Genomic DNA, 12,802 nt, shown 5'->3' with positions numbered 1-12,802 from the left:
GCAGGGCAGTACTTTTCCAGCATCTGCAGTTCTTTCTTAAGTACTTTTTCCAGGGTGATCTTGTTGTTGTTGTTGTTGCTGCTGCAAGGCAGCAAGCAAGATTTTTTAATGAACCTGAACCTCACTGTACTCTTTGCAAATGTGACAATAAAGTGGGCTTGATTCGTCCTCTGTCGATCCCAGTGCTCTGAGCCTTCCCACGTCCCACACACACACCCACCAGGAGCGGCGGCGGCAGCGGCGGCGCGTCCATCCTCCGGGGCGGGGGCTGGCGGGCGGGAGGGAGGGGGAGCGGGGCCCAGACACGCCCAGCCCCGCAGCTGAAAGTTGGGCCGCCCGTGTAGGAAGTTGTGTAAATCGGAGGTTGGCTCGGGTCAAAGGCCACCGGTGTCTGGTGATGTGTTAAACTTTGTCCGGCTGGTCCGGGAGGAGTCGGGGTTGGAGCCGGAGCCGGAGCGGGAGAGGGAGAGAAGATCACGGCGGGATGGCGGCCAAGGTGAGGAGGTTGGGCCCCGGGCGTTGTCAAGCGGGGCCCTCTCACTCCCCCCCGTAAACACCGACCCTATATATATATATATTATTATTATTCCTTCTCTCCGGAGATGCCGCCTGTTCCCAGCCGGGTTACTCCGGCGTTGTTTGCGTCCATTTCTTCGGTGTGAACCGGCATCTGCAGCCCCCTCTCGTCCCTCCTCCCCCTCTCGCCCTCTCTCCCCCTCTCCCCCTCTCCTCTCCTCTCTCCCCTCTCTCCCTCCTCTCTCCCCTCTCCTCTCTCCCCTCTCCCTCCTCTCTCTCCCACTCTCTCCCCCTCTCCCCCTCTCCCTCTCTCCCCCTCTCCCCCTCTCCCCCTCTCTCTCCCTCCCCGCTCTCCCTCTCCCTCCCTCCCGCTCTCTCCGCTCTCTCCCCATCTCTCCCTCTCTCCTACCCTCTGCTCTCCCCCTCCCTCCCTCTCCCTCTCTCCCCCTCCCTCCTCTCCCCCTCCCCTCTCCCCCCCTTCCCCCCCCCCCCCCCCTCTCTCCCCCTCTCCCCCCCTTCCCTCTCCCCCTTCCCTCTCCCCCTTCCCTCTTCCCTCTCCCCCTTCCCTCTCCCCCCTTCCCTCTCTCCCCCCTTTTCCCTCTCCCCCTTTTCCCACTCTCTCCAACGACGACTCCCCTCTCCTCTCTCCCCCCCCTCCCCCCTTTCCTCTCCCCCCCCTCTCCCCCCCTCCCCCTTCCTCTCTCCCCCCCTTCCCTCTCTCCCCCTTCCCCTCTCTCCCCCCTCTCCCCCTCTCTCCCCCCCTTCCCTCTCCCCCTTCCCTCTCCCCCCCCCTTTTCCTCTCCCCCTTTTCCCCTCTCTCTCCCCTCCCTCTCTCCCCCCCTTCCCTCTCTCCCCCTCTCTCCCCCTCTCCCCCCCTTCCCTCTCTTCCCCCCCCCCCTCTCTCCCCCCCCCTTCCCTCTCTCTCCCCCTCCTCTCTCCCCTTCTCCCCGCCGTGACCGTGGAGTCAGTGGGAGTTCACTCGGGCCCTGTGTCCCTGTTTTATGATGTATTTATTGTTGTAAATACGACGGAATTCAGCCGTGAAGCCGATGGCGGCGAATAATTAATTGCTTGAAGTGTGTCATTACAATCTGGGCTGGGTCACTGGCTTCTTGTGAGCCCACTCCTTTCTATTTAATTTCTGCAGCAAGATCTGTGCTACTCGTGTACTTTAGGCCAGATATGGTGGTCTTGGTTTAAACTTGCACTGATGGAAAATTGTGGCGGTGTTTTCACCTGAATTGTGCGAACTGCTGCTTAAAGAGGAAAAAAAACCCACAATGACTCATCTTGTGCTCCGCGGCTGACAGGAAAATTGGATCATGACTTTGTTTTGTTGTAAGTTTGATGGGACAGTATTTCAGGGTGGTGTCCAGTACCCAGCATTGGTGCAGGTATTCATGTCATTATACTCTTAAGCTGCTTCGAAGTCTGAAGCCTGTATTTAGCCACATGGATAAATAAGATAAACCAGATTTACCTTATCTGGCTCGGGCTGAGATTTAATGGCGAATAGTAAAGAGAGGAAGCTTTTTATCTGAATGAAAGCTGGGACCACAAAGTCCAATTTCTATTTATTTCTATAAGTTTTAAATATCACTCGTTCAGGGGCAGTGATGTTCATTAAGAGAACTGAATTAATCAAGGAAGTAAAAAGCTAGGGTGGGTAATGAATTTTCCAATACTTTATAGAAACCACATTGCTGGGTAAGTTGTTTGTCTGTTGCTTTTGTTGGTAGATGTTGGCAAAGCCAACACGGAGAGCTCTCTTGTTTCTATTTAATTTCTGCAGGATGATCTGTGCTACTCGTTTATAATAGGTCAGATATGGAGTTGCTTTAAACTAATTCGGATTGACATGTTGTAAGAGGGAACTGCAAATGCGAGTTTAAACCAAAGATGGACACAAAATGCTGGAGTAACTCAGTAACTAGTCTGAAGAAGGGTCTCGACTCGAAACGTCACCCATCCTTTCTATCCAGAGATGCTGCCTGTCCCGCTGAGTTACTCCAACATTTTGTATCTATCGTTAATTCAGAAGACAGTTCCTTTGACAATGCAGCATGGAGAGGCAGCCTCGATTGTCTTTATGACTGTAGTCAGACTTGTACTAATTGTGGAAAAATAAGTGAGTGACCAGGGAGAAGGCAGTTCTGCTCAAGGATAAAGATGGGAATTTGTGCTTGATGTCTTGGGATGTAGGCGAGGTATGAAACAAGTACTTTTGCATCTGTTTTTTACCAAGGAGAAGGACGAGGCCAGTAAGATTAGTATGGGGAATACTAATATGCTAGGGCAATGTGAGATTAAGGAGGAGTTTTGGGGATGTTGAAGAGCATTAAAATGGATAAATCCCCAAGACCTGATGGGATTTATCCCAGATTATTAAGAGAGGCCAAAGAGCAGATTACGGGAGATGTGATGATATCTTTGCGTCTTCTCTGGCCACAAACAACGCCCCAGAGGATTAGAAAGTAGCTAATGTTGTTCCTTTATTTAAGGGAAGTAGAGAGAATCCAGGGAATTATAGGCCAGTGAGCCTCACATCAGTGGGCTATTGGAAGAGGATTCTTCCGGATAGGATTTACTCCCATTTTTAAGAGAATGGGTTAATTAGGGACAGTCAGCATGGCTTTGCACATGACAGGTCGGGTCTTACTAACTTGATCAAGTTTTGTTTTGAGGTGACAAAGGTGATTGTGATGATGCTAGGGATGGATGTTGTCTACGTGGTAGGCTAATCCAGAAGATTAACATGCACAAGATTAACAGTGACTTGGTCATTTGAATACAGAACTGGTTTGCTGATAAAAGACAAAGGGTGTGGTGCTAGAACTAAATTGAGTCTGGAGATCTGTAACCAGTGGAGTTCACAGACCAGAAGGGATCTTTGCTAGGACCTCTGCTCATTGTGATATATATATAAATTACTAGGACATAAACATAGATGGGTTGGTTAGTAAGTTTGAAGATGAGACCTAGATTGCTCGGATCGTGGACTGTGAGGAAGACTGTCAAGGCATCCAGTGGGATCAGCTACAGAAATGGGTGGAGAAAAATGGCAGGTGGAATTTAATGAGAGCAAGTGTGACGTGTTGTGAGGTTAATATATATATATATGTATACAATTGATGGCATGCCCCTTAACTGCATTGATGTCCAGACGAATTTTAGAGTTCGAATCCATAATTCCCTGAAAGTGACAACATAAATAAATAAGCATATGATATGCTTGCTTCCTTAAGTATGGGTGTAGAAACAAAGAACTGCAGGTGCTGGTTAATACACAAAAGGATACAATGTGCTGGAGTAACTCAGCGGGTCAGGCAGCATCTTTGGAGAACATGGAGAGGTGATGTAATGGGTTAAGATTCTTCTTCCGAAACATCACCTATCCGTGTTCTCCATGGATACTGCCTGACCCACTGATTTACTCCAGCGCTTTGTGTTCTTTCATAAGTCTGGCGTTGAGTATAAGGGTCAGGAAGTCGTGATGCAGCTCCAAAAGAGTTTGGTTTGGCTGAATTTGGAGTATTGCATGCAGTTCTTGTTGCTTCTCACAGGAAGGATATGGAGGCTTTGGCAGGGTGCAGAAGAGAGGCTGACCCAAGACAAATTTAGTGAGGTTATCAGAAGATTTGGGTAAATAAATACAAGGCAGCACAGATTTGTAAAATAATACATATGTGACTAATGTGACCAATTTCTTTTTGACGTAACGGAATGTTGCTCGTGTGTTATATATAGTTTTCAAACCCCATTTGAGGAAGTACCTTGATTTAACCTTTTCATCAAAATTGTATCCCCTGGTGTTAAATGGGGTTTGTGAATGCATGAATATGAAGCTGGTGAAAGGACAAAGCAGTGAGCAGTGGCTAGTTTTCACACTGGATAGGAAGGGATTCAGAAGAGGTAGAAAAGAGGCCTTTTTCCCCTATGGACAGAGCTACTATAAAGTTCCTTCCATGCTATTTTGTGCAAGTTGTGTGAACGTCAATGAGATTCCATGACCAAGTAGATCTTCCTCTTTTAGCTTTCTCCTGTGGTCTGCTCTTTTGTCTTTACCAACGATTCCACTTCCAGTAATTTCCCATGCAATTGTAGGAGACGCAACATGTCTCCTTTTACCGCTTTCCGCCATCCAGAATCTAGTAGTCCTTCTAGGTAAAGCAATAATTTGCTTGCGATTCTTCCATTGTAGTGTACTTCATAATGTGGTCCCTTCTTCCTTGGTGAAACAAAAGACGGATTGGGCAATCACTTTGTACCTCACTTGTATTTAATTTGCAGGGTCAACCTTGAGCTTTTTGTTGTCTGCTGTTTAAATTCTCAATCCGATCTATCTGTCTGTGGCCTACTGCACAGTTATTAGCAAACCTCAAGGTAAGGTTGAGGAACTGCACGTCATGTTCCTACTGGCCACTTTGCAGCCTTCTGAAGAGCATTACAATGGATAAATCTCCAATTTTGGGTTACTGTCTTTCTGTGTCTGTATCAGAGTAGGTCACGTCATCCATCTGTGATATTGCTTTGTTTTTTTTTGTCCATTTGCATTGTTTCGTTTTAGTATAGTTTAGAGATACAGCGCGGAAACAGGCCCTTTCGGCCCACCGGGTCTGCACCGACCAGCGATCCCCGCACATTAACACTATCCTACACCCTCTATGGACAATTTTTCATTTACCAAGCCAATGATCCGACAAACCTGTATGACTGTGGAGTGTGGGAGGAAATCCCTGGCACTGCATTCGTAGTAAGGCAACAACTCTACCGCTGTGCTACTGTGTATGGCTGACCATATCTTACAGCCCTGCTTTTCACATGTTTTCATTCCTTTCTCAACCTTCTCACCCTCTGTTGGCTTAATTTCATTGATTTTATCAATAAAGACCCCGTTGCCCCTCTTAACACTCAACAACGTGGCTTTATTTACAGCTTATCCTCAGAGACCACCTAGGTCTTACCCCATCAGAGAGATTCTCCCTGGCCTATCCATCCCTTCCTAACTTACTTTTTGCCTTCCAGGTTTTGACAGTGGTTTTCAACCTGAAATGCTAACTCTGTTTTTCCTTCCATAATTGCTTGCTGATCTGCGGAGTGTTTGCAGCAATGTCTGTTTTTAGTTGAGTGCAGTGACCTCCATCAAGGTTAGGGTGGCACACTGGCAGTTAACTGCCTCGCAGCTCCAAGGACCAAATTTCAACCAGAGCAGCAACAGCAGCAGGAGTTGGCTAGCATTGTCGGGCCTGTCACTGAGGCATGGCGGGGAATGAAAAATTCAGACAAGGCCATAGTGATAGGAGACTCGTTAGCGGCACAGCCAGTGGATTCTGTGACAGCATAGGAGACTCCAGGGTGGTGTTTTTCCTCCCTGATACCAGGGCCCAGGAAATTTTGTGCTGTAGCAGAGCATTCTCAAGGGGCAGGGCAAGTAGTCGGAGGATGTTGTGCACATTGGCACAAAAGGCATGGGAAGGAAAAGGGATGAAGTCCTGCAAAGTGTATATAGGTAGTTTACAGATACAGCATGGAAACAGGCCGTTTGGCCCAGCAAGTCCACATTGACCTGTGATTCCTATATATACTTGGGACAATTTACAATTTTACTAAGCCAATTACCCTGCATACCTGCACATCTTTGGAGCATCCGGAGAAAACCCTGCAGGTCACGTGCAAAACGTACATACAGACAGCACCGATAGTTAGGATCAAACCTCGGTTGGTCTCTGGCACTGTAAGACAGCAACTCTACTGCTGGGTCACCATGCTGCCATGTGGTAGTTAGGCAAAAGATTAAACAGTAGGACTCTGAAGGTAGTAATCTCTCGATTGCTCTCTGTAAGGGTAGAAATAGGAAAATGTATGCATGGTTCAGGAATTAGTGCAGGGGGGCAGGATTCAGATTGTTAGACCATTGGGATCTCCTCTGGGGCAGAGGTGACCAGTTCAAGAGGGACGGGTCGCATCTGAACTGGAGGGGGAACTAGTATCCTTGCTGATAGGTTCTCCATCGTTATTCAGGAGGGTTTAATCAAGAAAGGCAGGGAGGTGAGAACCAGCAGAGCAGGTCAGAAATTGGAATGAGAAGGTAAAGGTTAGGACCCATAAGTCTCCAAGGAGAAAGAGGCAAGGAGAGGTAAAGGAGTATTGTGATGCTGATGGGTTGAAGTGTATTATTGATTAGTAGGACTGGATGTTCCAATCCCTAAGGTTCTTCGCCACAACTGACACCCGGTATTCTTGGGAGTGACCACTAGATGATTTTGCTACCAATCAGACACATCTTCAGTTGTGTACCTCAACGTCACTGGGTATTTCGGCCTTTCATCACAAGACACCCTCAGTCGAGGCAGGCCCACCGCAGGGTGATCAGCCCTGGTGTGTGTCTTATGGTTAGCCTCTGGATGGTCACTTGAGACCCTTCTCTGATGTTATATTTTCCCAGCCACAGATGCAGCTTCGTAGCTTATGTCCTGCCGGGGCTGCTGCTCTGTCAATTGCTGTGCTAGTTGTCTTATTCATAGTCGATTCCTTCCATAGCAATATAAGGGTGGGTCCAAAATGCTGATTAGCGATGGATCCTGCTGGCATGAAGAGCTAGCCATATACCATATAACAATATACCATATACCATATAACAATTACAGCACGGAAACAGGCCATCTCGACCCTTCTAGTCCGTGCCGTACACATATTCTCCCCTAGTCCCATACACCTGCTTTCAGACCATAACCTTCCATTCCCTTCCCGTCCATATAACTATCCAGAGTAAGAAAGTCATGATGCAGCTTCATCTATGGTTTGTGTGCAGTTTTGAATGCCTCATTACAGGAAGGATGTGGAGGCTTTGCAAAGGATGCAGAGCAGGTTTACAAAAATGATTAGGAAGGAACTGCAGATGCTGGAAAATTAAAGGTAGACAAAAATGCTGGAGAAACTCAGGGGGTGCGGCAGCATCTGTGCAACAAAGGAAATAGGCAAAGTTTCGGGCCGAAACCCTTCTTCAGACAATGATGATGCCTGGATTACGGGTATTACCTGCGGAGAGAGGTTGGACGCACTTGGATTGCTTTCTCTGGAATGCCAGAGGTTGTGGGGAGATCTGATGGAAGTACAGCAAACCCTCACAATAACGGACCACGGGGGGAGGGTGGGGGGGGGGGGGGGAAGGAGAGGTGTGTGTTATTGCTGATCGGCTCCTGTAACTGAGTGAGGAGGGTAACATTTAGCCCAAGGCCGGGGAGGAAGATGCGTGCCCTTGGGAGGGGGGGTTTTAAACCAAGACCACAAGATATTGCAGCGAATTGTGGACACAGCCCCGACCGTCACACAAACCAACCTCCCTTCCATTGACTCCATTTATACCTCACGCTGCCTCGCAAAGCCAGCAGCGTAATCAAGGACGAGAAAACGCACATTTCCAGATTCATGGACTGTTTCATCCCAGCTGTTATCAGGCAACTGAACCATCCTACCACAACTAGAGAGCTGTCCTGAACTACTATCTACCCCCCTCGGACTATCTTTGTTCGGACTTTACTGGCTTTATCTTGCACTGAGCATTATTCATGTTATTCCCTTATCATGTATGTAAACTGTGAATGGTTCGATTGAACCGTGTATTGACTTTCTGCTGACTGGTTAGCACGCAACAAAAACCTTTCACTGTATCTCGATTTACATGCGACAATAAACAAAACTAAAAGCGGAAATTCACAGGTCGGGGAGCCACACAGCCCCTGGCCCCACACACAGAGCGCCGGGAACGGGTCCGGTGTTCGCCCCACCTTCTTGCTGCCCGATCTCTCTATTCCTGCAAGCGGTAGCACGGCGTTGTACCAACTCATTGGGTATCTGGCAGAAGAGGGGAGAGCGGTGCAACGGGAGCCTCGGTCCGCTATAACCAAAATCCGCGACATTGAGGTCCGTTATTGCGAGGGTTTACAGTATATAAAAATTATGTTGGGCATAGACAGGGTGGACGGACAGAATCTTTCTCCCAGGATGGAGAAATCAAATTCTAGAAGGCATAAGAGGAGCAACGTTTAGAGGAGATGTACGAGGCAGGTTTCTACCGCAGAGGATGGTGAGTGCCTGGAATTTATAAAGGAAGCAGTCTTACATCAAAGAACATCAAGAGGAGGACTGAACTTTGGGCCTTTCCTGACAGTAGGAAAGTTTGCTTCCGCTGTGCAGGGGATGTTTATGTTAAAATACTATCGTGTTTTGTTCTTTTTTTATTTGTATTGCTGTATGGTGACCCCAAATTTCACTGTTCCGATTGGTGCATGTGACAATAAATGTCTCTTGATCTTGATCGTGATACAGCTGGTGATTGAAGCAGATACATTAGTGACATTTAAACGGCTTTCGGAAAGGCATGTGGAATGGAAGGATATGGGTTATGTGCAGGTAGATAAGTGATAGTCTTGGCATCATATTCAGCACAGTCATTGTGGGCCAAAGTGCCTGTTTTTGTGTTGTACTGTTCTGTGAAGCTATTCACGGTTTACAGATACATGATATGCGAATGACATGAATAATGCTGAGTGCAAGATAAATCCAGTAAAATTTGATCAAAGATAGTCCGAGGGTCTCCAGTGAGGTAGATAGTAGTTCAGGACAGCATCTAGATGTGGTAGGGTGGTTCAGTTGCCTGACAACAGTTGAGAGTCAGTACATGCATCAGGAGCTGTATGCCTGCCTCCTGTGAAGTAATACAATTAGGTTGGTTTCCTAAGGGGATATGGAAATGGAGCTGTAACCATGTAAGAGATGAGGTTAAGGTTGTTCTTTGCGCAGAACAGACTAAAAGGAGTATAACATGCAAAGTAAGTTCATTGGAAAAGAACCAGAGGGGAGATTTAGTTTTTTATTTGAATAGTGAACTGTGACCTGGAATGTACAGCCAAAAACTATGGTAGATACGCATTCAATTCCTTTATGAAATATATTATTGTATAAGGAAAAAATTGCATTGGGGAAGAGCAGAGAAGTGAAACTGTGTGCATACCTTTTTCACAGCGTTCACAATGGCACGGTGGGACAAATGACTCCCTCAGTGATTTCTCATTCCATGAATAGTTGTGGTCTTAATCGGGTCCAAAAGGTCTGTTGACACTGTGCTAAAGGAAGTGGGCTTTTTTTTGCTGTGATATTTCCGCACCAAAATAGTTGAGTATTATTTGGAGAGGGACGGTAGTCCTGGCCTTGACACCATCTGTTTACATAAAAAAAAAAAAAAAAAATCCTGTGTGCTGTGATGAGGAAATGGTCCAAACTTTGCAAAGTGTTTAGTTGCCTCTGTTTTCTACTTGTAAGCTTTATATTTTCTGTGTAGCATAGTAGAAATGTGATCTGTTGTTTTTTAGAATAGATAATCCTCACAATGTGTTTTAGCACAGTATAAGCATTGGCTAAACACGCTAATATCCGATTGGCAGTATTATTCTACTTAGCAAGAGAAGATAAATATTGCATCCTCTGCTTTTACATTCTTTTTTTTTTAATGACAGATATTCTTCTGACATGCTTTATTTTGTTTGCTAACAATACAGAGATACTTAAAGGACTGACCCACTTACGCGACCTTACAGGCGACTGTCGACACCTGGCGACCAGAAAGACGTTACGACTCTTTGGAGAACTCTCACGACCATACAGGCTGTGCGGTCGTGAGAGGTCTCCTATGGTTGTGAGAGGTCTCCAAAGAGTCGTAGCGTCTTTCTGGTCGCCGCTGAATTTTTAACATGTTGAAAATTTTGGCAGCCTATCATGGGTGCCGGCAATCGCCTGTAAAGGTCGCGTAAGTGGGACAGGCCCTTTAGGAAAGTGATATATGGCAGTGGTATAAAGACAAATGGACAGGAAAATACATACGAGTCACAGTATGTGTGAAAATGTAAAGGTTTTATGGGGAAGAGGAGAAGAACGGTGTACATTTTAAATGGTGACAAGCCTTTAGGTTGGTAGAGAAGGCAATCAGTAAAATATCTGATGCGTTGTCTGGTAATATGAATATCACTGTACCTTAATTAGTACACGTGACAATAAAAGACCTTTGATTTCAATTGAGTTGCAAAACCAAAGTTTTGAAGCGTTGCCAAAACCAGGCCGGCCTTTTGGTGCAACTGACAACTGAGTACTGTGTTGTGAACAATGTTGCCTCTATAATCAGGAGCGTTGACAATGACCTCTCATTCTGTGCAATATAAATTTACAAAATTGGAGTGAATGAGTTGTCTAATGAGCGATTGGGGTGAAGAGAGAGAAATCCCGTTAAAATGTGCAGGATTCTGAGTGTTTTCTCTGCTTGGAGGACAGTATCAGCATAATAGTTTGGCCATTTAGGTCTAAAATTATCTGAATTTCCTTTGCACGACATTTAAAATTTTTGAATTCTTTGTGGAAGTCTGTGGCTGCTCTGACATTGAAGTAAATTTAAGGTTAATGCGGCAAATAACTTTTGGCTTAGGAAATTGAATATATAATTGAATAGCAGCGCGGTCTAGAGTGAGTTGTGACTCCATGTAGTCCATGTGGCTGTGTGGCTTATTGGGAATAAGGCAAATTTCAGAAAATGAATAAGAAAATAATAGATCCTAATGGGCCTGTCCCACTGTACGAGCTAATTCAAGAGCTCTCACGAGTTTAAAAAAAAATCTAACTCGTGGTAAGCACGTAGAATGTACGTTGCGGGTACGTCGGAGCTCAGGATGCCTCCTAGCTGCTCGTAATGCTAACGGCAGGTACTCGGGGAAACGCGGTAAGCTCGTGAAGATTTTTCGTGAAGATGTTGAAAAATGTCCACGAGAGCCCCAAGTACCTACGAGCGGCTTTACCGTAATTTTCCGAGTTCGAATCGGGAAACTCAGGAGAACTCTTGAATTAGCTCGTACGGTGGGACAGTCCCATTAAGCAGTTTGCGGAGAAGAAATGATTGGGACAGAGCAAATAGATGATCTCGAGCAGAATTGGTGATGGGAAGGAAAGGGGGGGGGGGGGGGGGGGGAAGAGATTTTGTTGAAGTTTCTGAGATTCTGCTTCAGGTATAAGAGCGTAGAGGGAAGATAACTGGTATGATGAATTCTGCAAGAATTCCTTCCTCCGGACAATGCTCTCGACTTAACCATCTTCAAAGAATCTAGAATGGTTGTAGTGTTGAACTCTTTTCATGACTCCATGGAAAATTAAGCATCACAAGCCTGCCTTGAACAAGTCGTAAACAACATTCAGGCACAGACTATTAAATACCAAGTAACAATTTAAAATATATATTTGTATAGATATATAGATATAAAGGACTTGGAGGGTATGGGCTAAATGTAGGCCCAGTATGCCAATTTGATCGACATGGCACACCTGCGCCATCAGCTTCAGGGCATCTGTACAGACCTGCAGACTTAGATGGATCTTTGCTGAAGGGGAACCTGCAGAAAGTGACTGGGCTGGATGGTGGCTCTGGCTGAGTTATCAGAACTTGCATGGATCAGCTCGAAAGGGTATTCATAGATACCCTTAACCTCTCCCTCCTCCAATCTAAAGTCCCACCTGTTTTAAGAGTACCACCATCATCCTTGTGCCAAAGAAATATAGGGTGGCATGTCACAATAACTTTGTTCATGTGGCTCTGACATCCACCATCAGGATTAGGTTTATTATAGTCACGTTTGCCCAGGTACAGTGAAATGCTTTGTTTTGCTTGCTGTCAAATTCAATCAGATACTATACATGTAGACAAGCCAAACTCTAGTATGTTCAAGAAGGAACTGCAGATGCTGGAAAATCGAAGGTAGACAAAAATGCTGGAGAAACTCAGAGGGTGCAGCAGCATCTATCGAGCGAAGGAAATAGGCAATGTTTCGTGCCGAAACGTTGCCTATTTCCTTCGCTCCATAGATGCTACCGCACCCGCTGAGTTTCTCCAGCATTTTTGTCTATCTTCCAAACTTTAGCATAACAGGTACTGCAAAGGGGAGGATACAGAGTGCAGAATATAGTTTTCAGCATTGTAGTGTACCAGTTCCAGAAACAAAGTCCAATGTCTAAAATTAAGTAAAAGGGAATCGGATTGTACCTAAGCTTATGGAAGCCTAATAAGAGAAGGGAAGAAGTTGTTCCTGAGTCTGATGGTGCGTGCTTTCAAGCTTCTGTGTTTTCTGCCCAGTCCAGTGGCAGCAGGGAGAAGAAGGAATGACAAGGATGGGTAAGATCTTTGACAATGCCGGCTGTGTTCCCGTGAAGTGTAGATGGAGTCGGTGGTAAGGAGTGTGGTCCGTGTGATGGA

General features: G+C 46.0%; 1 protein-coding gene across 1 annotated transcript in view; it reads left to right on the top strand.

Annotated features, from left to right (window-relative positions):
- The first annotated feature begins 291 nt into the window (after positions 1-291).
- The window catches only part of snx9b (sorting nexin 9b), a 98,649-nt gene continuing 86,138 nt past the window's right edge, over positions 292-12,802 (top strand). The window contains exon 1 of the mRNA XM_055639970.1: positions 292-496. Within this exon, the coding sequence (XP_055495945.1) occupies positions 485-496 (12 nt within the window). The 5' untranslated portion in view covers positions 292-484. The remainder of the gene's footprint in view (positions 497-12,802) is intronic.

Source organism: Leucoraja erinacea, chromosome 8, assembly GCF_028641065.1.
Source record: "Leucoraja erinacea ecotype New England chromosome 8, Leri_hhj_1, whole genome shotgun sequence".
NCBI classification, from domain to species: Eukaryota; Metazoa; Chordata; class Chondrichthyes; order Rajiformes; family Rajidae; genus Leucoraja; species Leucoraja erinaceus.
This window is presented reverse-complemented; position numbering and strand designations above follow the sequence as displayed.